The 11,981-nt window shown below is 39.0% G+C and overlaps 1 protein-coding gene across 2 annotated transcripts in view; it reads right to left on the reverse strand.

Moving 5' to 3' along the window:
• The window catches only part of TBC1D8B (TBC1 domain family member 8B), a 53,769-nt gene extending 42,871 nt beyond the window's left edge, over window positions 1-10,898 (reverse strand). For both annotated transcript variants that reach the window (XM_088028954.1, XM_028089744.2), the window contains exon 1: window positions 10,769-10,898. In XM_088028954.1, coding sequence (XP_087885080.1) covers window positions 10,769-10,898 — 130 coding nt within the window. The remainder of the gene's footprint in view (window positions 1-10,768) is intronic.
• Window positions 10,899-11,981: the final 1,083 nt, after the last annotated feature.

Genomic DNA, 11,981 nt, shown 5'->3' on the forward strand with positions numbered 1-11,981 from the left:
TTATATTAATGCAGTCTAAGATCATATTAGCTTTTTAAGCCACTACGTCATATTATATTAAACTTGTGATTGACTAATCTACTTTGATCTATTTCACAAGTACAAGCACCAACCTAGGTATTCTCTGTCCTGTACAGCTGATTAAAACAACAACAACAAAAAACCCCTAAATGCAGTTTACATTTATCCATGTTAAATTTTATTCCACTGATGTCAACTGAGCATTCGAACTTGTCCAGATCTTTATGGATCTTGATTTTATTTTCTATGACAGTGACTCTCAACTGAAACTTCAAATTTGAATCATTTGGAGTTTTTGAAACTACTAAAGCCCAGAGATTCTAATTTATCTGGGATATGGCCTGGGTATTCTATTTTTTCCCTTAACTTTGTATTATAAAATTTTTCAAATGTAAAAAAAAATAGAGAAAATAATATATTGACACTTCTATGTGACCATCACCTAACTTCAATAATTACGAACATTTCATCAATCTTCTGTCATCCATCCCTCCTAAAGTCATTTACTTTGTTTTAAAAGGTTCTCAGTTGAACGTAATATGCAGCCAGTGTTGAGATAACTGATCTATGGTGTTAATTGTCCCTTTCAATTTTTAGACACTTGCAAATTTGATAAAATTTTTATTCTTTTAAATTGTTTAAATTTTTTTTAAAGATTTTATTTATTTATTTGACAGAGAGAGACACAGAGGGAGGGAACACAAGCAGGGGGAGTGGGAGAGGGAGAGGCAGGCTTCCCATCAAGCAGAGAGCCCGATGTGGGGCTCGATCCCAGGACCCTGGGATCATGACCTGAGCCGAAGGCAGACGTTTAACAACTGAGCCACCCAGGCGCCTCCATTGTTTAAAATTTTTTAATTTATTTTTTATTATGTTCAGTTAACCAACATATAGTACATCATTAGTTTTTGATGTAGTGCTCAACAATTCATTAGTTGCATATAAAATTTTTTAAAAGATTTATCTGAGAGAGAGAGAGAGAGAGAGCAAGCCGGGGGAGGGGCAGAGGGAGAGAGAATCCTGAAGCTGACTTCTCGCCAAGCATGGAGCGGGACACAGGTGCTTGATCCCAAGACCCCAATATCATGACCTGAGCTGAAATCAAGAGCCAGCCACTGGACCAAATGAGCCACCCAGGAGCCCCAAACATTTCTTTTTTGTATTAGGTCAATAATAATGACAAACAGGTAGGACCCCAAGGGCTGAGTGTTGGAGAGGCTGTTAAAACAGCCACAGCTTGAAGGTGGTACTCATTATCAGTGTACAAATTTTGCACACTTTTAGTTTGACAAGTGTCTCTTTCTGCTTGTAAACTAGATTGAGGGCACTGTGTAAGGCAACACTGCTCTAGCTGCAGAAGAGTCATTTAAATGAACTTCTTAATTACAAACAAGATTTATTTACATTCTAAGTAAAATGTTTGATTATAAATTTTGGCCATAGAAATGACTGCTAGAACTTTATAGTGGATTCTGTATCTTGTCATAAATTGTCATGTTTACAAAGTCAAAAAAGTACACCTTTACTGAATTTTTTATAATCTCAACTTCATTAAATGTTAATGAACAAACTAATTAGTAAACTGCCAACACACTTAGTAGAAAATACTTTCAAATAGGAGAAAGTAGTGTTCTCAGAGGTTGTGGGTATTCTTGATTCTATTGCTTTTGCTACCAGATCTAAGCCCTTAAAACAGGACTGTGAATGCTTATTTTAGGATAATCCAATAGCCACAGTTGGCATTTTGAAAGCTGCCAACTTTACACTAAGAGCTTTGGAAAACAGTTAATAAAAATAACTCTTCTTTGTCCTGTTTTTCCTCTCCCTGCATTCTTTTAAAGACATTTACTTGAAAACTAGATATACAAATGATACAGCACTTTAAAAACGTTATTTAGGGGCGCCTGGGTGGCTCAGTTGGTTAAGCGACTGCCTTCGGCTCAGGTCATGATCCTGGAGTCCCGGGATCGAGTCCCGCATCGGGCTCCCTGCTCAGCAGGGAGTCTGCTTCTCCCTCTGACCCTCTTCCCTCTCGTGCTCTCCGTCTCTCATTCTCTCTCTCTCAAATAAATAAATAAACTCTTAAAAAAAAAAAAGGCCTAAAGCTGACCATAATCTTCATTAGTATAAAATGAGAGGACAACTAATACAATGATAAAAAAATCAACAAATGTGATTGTTTTAAAACTTCACTTCTTTATACTGGAGTAAGGGAGAAGAAAAAACAAGACCATCTAGACTGGAGTTGAAAGAATAGTGGAGACAAAAAAACACAAGGTTTAATTCTCAAGTACCTTTAATTCTCTATCAGGTTTTCCTATTCTATAGATACGGGCATTCCTTTTCAACAACCTTTTCTAGTTGCTAAGGGCATTATATCTTGAGTCTCGTATTTCCAACCGCAAAGAAATGAATCTGGAATATTTGCTGTGTCCCCAGTGACTGCCATCTTTTGATTTTATACTATCATATTATTTGTCCTGCTTAGAATGTCCTCCTCATTTCTCTCTATCAAACCACATCCCAGATATTATTAGTTTTCATATTTGGCTGATTTAATTCAAAAACAATACAAACTGCTTTTTGACAAGATGCTCCTGAGATATCACATTGGAATTCTGCCACCAGAATACCACCTATTGTTATTAATCACTGCTTTTAGGAATCTTTGTATCATTTAACAGGACATCTGATAAGCATACTTCACACCAGAACTGGCCTTGGAAAATTGTTTGGGGGTCTCAAACACCCCTCATTCATGACTGTAAGTCACCAAAATCAGGGAGATATTACTGACTACCCCAGTAATTATATATTTGCTTGCTTACTTGTTTATTATCTGTCTGTCCCACTAAATTATGAACTCTGTAAGGGTAGGAACTATTTCTGTTTTATTCACTACTGTATACCCAATGCCCAGGGCAGAAACCAGCTACTACCCCATTTCTCTGTTCCTCTTCATAGCAAAATTCCTAGAAGAATTATATATATTCACTCGGCCTCCAAATATCCGCTTGGCTTCATATGCTCTAGTCCCTCTGGTCTCTGCTCATATGTCACCTTAAAGAGGCCTTCCTAGACCAAATTTATCTAAAATACCAACCTCCTCCCCTATCACTATACCTTACTTTGTATTTCTTCATATGGCTTATCACCACCAGCCATGTAGTACTTGTTTATTTGCCTCCCTCAACTAGAATGTTAGCCCATGAGAATAAGGATTTAGTTTTGCTCATTTGCTGTTATCTCCAGCACCTAAAAGAGTGCTTGCTTTTTAGAAAGCACTTGGTAAGTATCTGTTAAATGAATGTATCCTCTACAACCACATACAAAATTCCTTCTTATCTTTTGTGCTTATATAGCAGCAGCAAAAGGTGGAAAATTGGGCAGATTTTCTAACGTAAAGGTAACATAAAATACATGTCATAGCTGGTACTCCAACAGGGTAAACATTATAGAGCCATTTATTTTATTATTAGTTTTTAGCTTACTTTACATCCATAGTCCACGAGAAGCATGGGTTTTCATCAGCTGACTCATTTCTACTTCAAGTATCATGTTTTGAAAAATATAACTAATGTGACTAAAACTATATGTATTCTTCAATATCACTCAGTAAGACAAGTGATGTTTTTATCTGTAGAAGTGCTGTTGGGGAACTTCCAGGTTTGGGGCAATCATAGATCAAAATGAAATGCTGCTATGGTATTTTATTCAAATGCTTGTATATTATTCTGGTTTTAAATCATAAATGCATAATCACAATCATACCAAAATTATTGAATAACTATCAGTGTTTTACTTTTGTAATGGAATCATTGCAGATTGGACATATTCAATGTTACTACTCCAAATCAATTTCTGTATACAACATGGGAAAAGTAATTACTATGGAAAATGGTATAAATATAGATGCTCCTTTGGCCCTACAGAAAATGGCACTCCATTAATAGATAAATGAATATCAGATGTTTATATAGCTGCTCACAAGTTTTAAAACTCATTTGACTCTCAGAACAATGTCATGAGGTAGGGAAGACAAGTTTTGTTTCCATTTTATGGATGAGGAAACAAAGCCTTTATAAAACAATTATAGCTGAATAGAGACATAAAAATATTAAAGAATCAGGGCAGATAAAGGTAGTAGAGTTAATGAGGCAAGTGCAATCAATGAACTCAGTGGTATATTGATGTATTTATGGATGTTGGCTTGTAGCTGACTTATTAAAAAGAGAATCCCATAGGGTAACCCCCAGGAGGGCAAATTATACTGTGCTCTGTTCCTTCCCTGGAACATTTTGATCCATGTGAAATCAAGTAAAAAGTTACTTTTAAAGATCTCTTTGAATGAGAAAGGTCAGCTTTATAAGAGGTTTGGAAAAATGAAAGTTGGTCAATATCATCACTTTTTTAAATTTGTTTAGTCTTTTTATTAGAATGAAATCCACTTGAGAGCAAATACTAGTCTCCTACTTACATTATAAATTTCCAATATCTTAGCCAAAAACCCCTCTCTATACAATCCACATCATCATTATTTTTTTAAAGATTTTATTTATTTATTTGAGAGAGAGAATGAGAGAGAGAGAGAGCACATGAGAGGGGGGAGGGTCAGACGGAGAAGCAGACTCCCCGCTGAGCAGGGAGCCCAATGCAGGACTCGATCCTGGGACTCCAGGATCATGATCTGAGCCGAAGGCAGTCGCTTAACCAACTGAGCCACCCAGGCACCCTCATTATTGTTATTTTAACTTAACTCTTGAGGATTGAAGATTCATGATCCTAAGGTGAAGTGGAGTAGTGGTTTCCTGTATGCTTAAGGAAAGAAAGACTCCAGCAACAAGCAAGGGAGGGGAAAAGAAGAGAGAACAGTGTTATCAACAGGTATCTAAAAAACTCCTGAGGCTTATAGGTATGCTGTCAATAATCCTTCCACTACTACCAAGAGAAAGTGGTGACAATGATCATCTTTCAAGTCATTAGACCACCAATGAAGCTGTCCTTTCTCACTCAAAACAACATAGATGGATCTAGAGGGTATGTTAAGTGAAGCAAGTCAGATAAAGACAAATACCATATAATTTCACTCATACGTGGAATTTAAGAAACAAAACAAATGAATAAATTAACAAACAGATGAATAAAAACAGAGTCTTAAATATACAGAATTGGTGAATGCCAGAGGGGAGGTGAGTGGGGGATGTGTGAAACAGATAAAGGGATTAAGAGTACACTTATTGTGATGAGCACTGAGTAATGTACAGAATTGGTGAATCACTATATTGTACACCTAAAACTAATATAACACTGTATGTTAAGTATACTGGAATTAGATAATTATTTTAAAAAGATCTTTATTTTTCTACTTTATTTTATTTTTTGTAGTTTCAAGTTTTTATTTAAATTTCAGCGAGTTAAGATACAGTGCAATATTAGTTTCAGGTGTAGAATTCAGTGATTCATTACTTACATACAACACCCAGTGCTTATCACAACAAGTGCCCTCCTTAATACCCATCACCCATTTAACCCACACCCCTGTTCACCTCCCCTCCAGCAACCCTTAGTTAGTTCTCTATAGTTGTCTGTTTCTTGTGTTTGCCTCTCTCTTTTTTTCCCCTATGTTCATCTGTTTTGTTTTTTAAATTCCACGTATGAGTGAAATCATATGGTATTTGTCTTTCTCGGGCTGACTTATTTTGCTTAGCATAATACTCTCTAGCTCCATCCACATCACTGCAATGGCAAAATTTCATTCTTTTTATGGCTGAGTAATATTCCATTTTACACACACACACACACGTCACAACTTCTCCATCCATTCATCAATTGATGGTGGACATTTGGACTCTTTCCATTATTTGGCTATTGTTGATAATGCTGCTATAAACATCAGGGTGCACGTGCCCCTTTGAATCAGTATTTTTGTATCCTTTGGGTAAATACCTGGTAGTGCAACTGCTGGATATTAGGGTAGTTTTATTTTTAACTTTTTGAGGAACCTCCATACTGTTTTCCAGAGTGGCTGCACCAGTTTGCATTCCTACCAACAGCACAAAAGGGTTCCCCTTTCTCCACATCCTTGACAATATCTGTTGCTTCCTATGTTGTTAATTTTAGCCATCTTTAAAGTACACTTGAAAAAAAATAATAAAGTACACTTGACCCTTGAATAACATGGGCTTGAACTGTGCAGGTCCACTTATACGTGGATTTTTTCCCACACATACAGTGCAGTAATATAAATGTATTTATTCTTTCTTATGATTTCTTTAACACTCTCTTTTCTCTAGTTTACTTTATTGTAAGAATACAGTATATAATACACAAAATATGTGCTAATTGACTCTTTATGTTATTGGTAAGGCTTCCCTCAATGGTAGGGTGTGAGTAGTTAAATTTTGGGAGAGTCAAAATTTATATGTGGATTTGTGACTGCACATGGCAGGGTGGGGATAGGGGGACTGGTATGCCTGACCTCCACATTGTTCAAGGGTCAACTATAATTTTTTACTTGATTTCACATGGATCAAAATGTTCCAAGGAGGGAGTAAAGGAGGGAAGCACACAGCGTGATTTGTCCTCCCGAAGTTTGCCCTATGGGATTTTCTCTTCAATAAGTCAAAATGATATTTATTAATTTACAGTGTGTGTAGGGGGGGATTTGATATTTCCTTATCTAAAATGTGATATCATGGCCACCATTTGGGTACTCCAGTCCCAGTAATAAGGTACCTGGGAAGCCAAAAATTTTATCAGATAGTTCCTTTGTGAACATGGAATGCAGGCATATTTTGCTAAGAAAAAAATGAAAACATTTTCAGAGTTGGACTCCTTGAGTTGGGAGTGGGGAAAAAAGAGAGAAAGCCTTATATTTTTGAGGGATGGTCATTAAGAAATTCTTTAAAAGGCTACTTTATTGTTTATTATGTATGTGTATAATTATGATGAATCATTTACATGGTGATTTGTTAAGTTTATATAAATATCATAAAACATTTTGGGGCGCCTGGGTGGCTCAGTTGGGTTAAGGGACTGCCTTCGGCTCAGGTCATGATCCCAGGACCCTGGGATTGAGTCCCGTGTCGGGCTCCCCCTCCTCTGCGGGGAGCCTGCTTCTCCCTCTGCCTCTGCCTGCCACTCCCCTTGCTTGTGCTCTCTCTCTCTCTGTCAAATAAATAAATAAAATCTTTAAAAAAATCATAAAACATTTTGAAATGGAAAGCTTATTTAAAACGTTATTATGTTCTAGTTTTTACATATGATTTAATTTCAAAATAATGGTGCCAAGATGAAAGAGGAGATAAGAAAACAGAATGTCTAAAACTTCTCCATTTTAATAAATTTTACTTTTTAGTATTGTTCTACAACCCTCAAACAAGGTCTACTGAGGGAGACTGTCAATGTAACACACAAGAACCTGCTTACATTTTTCAGATATGGAATATTCAAGAATAAAATAGTCTCAACAAATAATCTAAATTAAAGCTTCCTGATTGATAGGTCTTCCTAAGTCCCATACACCAGAATGTAGCCCCATAATTCCACTCATGTAGTAGCTCCAATCTATCAAGCAGAGCAAATTGTTGATTTGTGCTTAATAAGCCAAATATGCATAAATTATTTTCAATTACATAAAGCCAGGTGCTAAATTTAGATGCCACAGGAAAGTCATTACCCTTATCAGCCAGGATGATCAAGGGATAATGTAAGGTAACTGCAAAAATCCAGAAGGGTGAATTTCTTCCTAAATGAAAGAAAATTACTTTATCTATAAAATAACCTTTATGTATAACAAAAATATCCACAAGACATCTTACCCTGCTGTGAACCAGGACAATTAAGTAAGATAAATTAGGCAAGTGATAGGTAATCTACAAGATATCCCTTAGATGTGTTTCATTTAGAAAAGGACCTCAGAATTCTAACTTACAAATTAGTCTCCTGTTATAACCACCCTAGGGTTCTCTGTTGCCCCAATTCCATTATTAGAAAAAAAAACAGAGTCAACTAACTTCAAATCCACAGCTCAAGTCATTACATTGCTGGTGGTTATTGCCAATTATCACATGGCAAAGGAATAAAATCTTAAAGAAAGTACAACTATTAACATTTCTAGGTGGTTATTATCTCTTCCTCATTAAACAAAATGTATAATGGAATCATTTAAAAGGGTAGCACATAACATTGGATTTCAGCAAACAAAATGGACAAAGGCAAGCTTATGCTGGCACCCAAACTCCTGTGAGAGCTAATCCAAATGTGGATTTGCGGTAAAGCATAGCAAAGCTCTTGGCTTCACAAATTTAAGTCAGAATAGAGTAACTGAGCAGTTATGAAACTCAGCACACACTTTTCTTCTGGACCCAAAAGAACCAAACAAAGCTTAAAAACACCTCTGCTCCTTTCTGACCCATTTTGCTTAATTTACATGTAATATAGTGGCAGCACTCATGTGGAAATTTCAAGCATTTTGAACATACCACAGGTAAACTGATCATGCAGACAGACACACTGACCACAATATGGGGTTATGGCTATTCTCAACATACATGTGCGATAGAAATCTTGGTTTATTTCTGCGGACAAATCTCTTATTCTACAGATATGCGTTTGAAGAGTACATGGGAGTGGGTGGAATAGAGAAACTGGTGCAACTGGTCCATGTTTTAAGAAAATATGTCAAATGAAAAACTAAAAACAGAAAACAAGGAATGATTATTTAAAGGAAATTTGCAAGAAGTGAAAAACTATTTCATACTACATTACACTGATCTGGTTCTCAAGAATTTGATTTACCTATTATTTTCCAGGAACACAGTTGTACAAAGTGAAATATACTTCTTTGGTAATGTGGACAAGAGCACCATCAAAATTCTGGTCAAATAAAATGGGGAACCAAAATATTATGCTGTAACACAGGGCTATAAGATCTACTTTAAATATACTCTGACCTGTCCTCCATGGACTAAAGAGGGTAAATTATGTCACTTGGTATTTATCAAGACTGATTCTCAAATGTTAATCTGGAAAATATATGCATCTATTAAATGGAAAGGCTCCTCTGCAAAATAACACTTGTAATTTTTAAAAATCAGAAAATGACAAAATGTGAAGTTTAATGAGGCAATTTTTGTTGCCATATTTTCAAGAATACCTTTTCAGATGCTGGATGAGATGAAGAGGTGTTGCAAAATAAAAAAAAAAAAAAGTGCTGCAGAACCTCAGAATTATCTCCACCCTGGGGGGGGGGGGGCTTGAAAAAGAGGAAAGAACAGTGCACATTTATCAGCATCTTAACAACATACATTGATTTGGCACCTATTTTATCCTCTCACCTCTGTGAGGTAGATACCATTTCACAGAAGAGGAAAAGCCATGCCATCTCCTGCATGAATCTTTACACAACCTTTCAGTTATTTGGTTCTAATTCTAATTTGCCTGATTTACTAGTTACTGGTTATAATTATAATTTGCCTGGTTTACTGGTTACTTCCCCCTAACCCGATCCTCTCCCCCCTTATCCAGGTTATGAGCAATTAATTCAATGGCGGGGAAGTGAATCTTTTTTTTTGGGGGGGGGGAAGTGAATCTTAATTGTCTTTGTACACTAGCATTCCATGTGGCACAGAGCAGACGTTTATGGTTGAATAAGTTAAAGAATTTGTCGAATGCCATTCAACAAGACATGAGTGTAGGACTAAAACGCAGGTTTTTGTGCTCTTCCCTCTTTCCGCTACATCACGCTGCCTAAATGAAGTCTGGCCCACCACTTCAAGGCCACCATACCAAACTGCAAATTGTCACGAAAAAGAGCTCTGCGTGCCCCAGTGTCCAAAAGTTTGAATGCCCCCGCCCCAGACGGGAGGTCTCAAAATTCTCTGGAGGCTTTCAACACTTGACCAAGGGACAGTTCTGGATTTGCAAATCAAATCACTGAAGGCAGGATGGATTAGGCGGCCAGAGTTAAACTTCATTTGTTTCACGGGTTTGGTAACAATCATGGCTTTGAAAGAAAGGGCAGCGCCAAACCCTCGAGAGGGAAACGAATTACGACGGTTACTCTGAAATAAGATCCCAAGGACTGAAAACGGGGTGACAAAGTAAAAGATGCTAAATTGGGAGAGGTCAGCAATTCTGAGACCTATCCCTCGCCCTCCCCCCACTCCGATCTGCTCCCCCCACCCCGCTTCCTAATCTCTCATTTGAAGCCCATCCCTCAGGATGTGACTGGGGCTCCTCCCTTTCTCCTCACCATCCTCCCCGCCCCCCCACACACAGACACACAGACACACACACACACACATCCCGCATTCCCCAGGATGGTGATTATCGATAGGGGATTTTGTGAAAAAAGTTAAGTCCACAACTGCGAACTGGCCCCTGTCACCAGCTTCAAAGCTACCTGTCGAGGACTAACACTCGTCATCAGCCCCCGCCCCCGTGGGAAGGGACCGGGCAGGTACTTTGCCCAAGAACCCGTCCTCTGCCTCTGATTGTTCCTCCGCCTCAGAAAGGACCCCTCCAACCTTTCCTCCTGCCACCCAAAGAGCAGCTGCTCGCCCGGTGAGACATTCTCAGGACTCAGGGAGGGCAACGGAAATGTGGTGGCGGGAGAAGAACCCCAGCCCCTCCGCCAGGGGTTTAGAATCGAGCGGCGGGTGGCGACGAGTAACTGTTTTCCCTCACCGCCTTTTAAGTGGCAGCGAGCACGGCCCCGGGGTGGGTGCGGGTGGCCGCAGCTTACCTGTGAGACCCCCTCCGCCTTCCTCACCGTAGCCCCGACGCCGCTGCAGCACGAAGTAGTCGTTGGACCTTTCCATCAGCCACAGCTTCAGCGCATTTTTCAGGAGCACTTCCTCAGGCTTTAGCCACATCGCGAACTTTGTGCCGCCCAGCAGCAGCGACCCAGATGCCCTTCTCACCTCCTCCTCCACCCGTCTATTTCCCTCTACTTCTCCTCCCACCAAATCTTCCTCAGGCTGCAGCGGCTTGGGTTCAGGTTTTCCACGCTTCCCCCAACCCTCCCTTCTCTCCCACGTAGGCAGCGAGATTGCCAATTCCCTCCTACAGCTCTACCGCCCGACTGGGAAATAGTCCCGCTTCTTTGCCTCCTGGGAGTTGTAGTTTCCTACTCGCTTTTCTGTGCCCAAACAACGAGAGCCAGGGACTACAATTTCCACAATCCACTGGGATGAGAACGGGGTGGGGGTGCTTTCAAAGCGCGTCCCGCCACCACTTAAGTGTATTTTGCCTATTTAAAGTTTAAAGCGGTTTTTTGTTCAAATAAGTGAGCCCCAGGTATAAATGTGTTGTTTCTTCTCATCCGTTTACAGCCGACGGTGATAAACTGTAGAAAACAAAGTTTCTGGAATTTTGGAGTAACGAACGGCCCATTCTGGGAAGCTGCAGTAGCAGCACTGACATTTAATGAGCTCTTACTTTGTACTAAAGCGAATTCATATACATTATCTCACGTAATTCTCACAGAGGTCTTGCGAAGTGGATATTATTTCCCACTTTGCACATAAATAAACAAGAGCACAGACGGGTGAGGTGACTTACCCAAGGTCACGCGATTAAGTGGAGTCTGATACAATTCCTTGTCTAATTCAAAATCTTCTTAGATTCAGTTTCTTTCTGCCCATACAGGAAGACTATAAAATCTCCAAAAGCCACAGGATTTTCTTCACGCCATGGGCGCCTCCCTCCCGCCACTGCCACCCCAATCTGTTTATTTAACTATTGCAATCAGCCACACAAAATGTCTTCTCCGACTTTCCTTTTCAGGATCTAAACAATTTATGAGCATTTTTTTCCCTTTTATTGAACTCTTTAAGGAAAAAAAAATCCCTTTCAGGGTAGCCTTCACCTCTTTGTACCCTTGGCATCTGCTTAAACACTAAGGTGAATGAAGTCAGTGATTTGTATGACCTCGCAGTGAGGACTTATTTGAGGGA

This window comes from Eumetopias jubatus, unplaced genomic scaffold (assembly GCF_037043125.1).
Source record: "Eumetopias jubatus isolate StellerSeaLion01/CBP00866 unplaced genomic scaffold, mEumJub1_p1.0 scaffold_11, whole genome shotgun sequence".
NCBI lineage: Eukaryota > Metazoa > Chordata > Mammalia > Carnivora > Otariidae > Eumetopias > Eumetopias jubatus.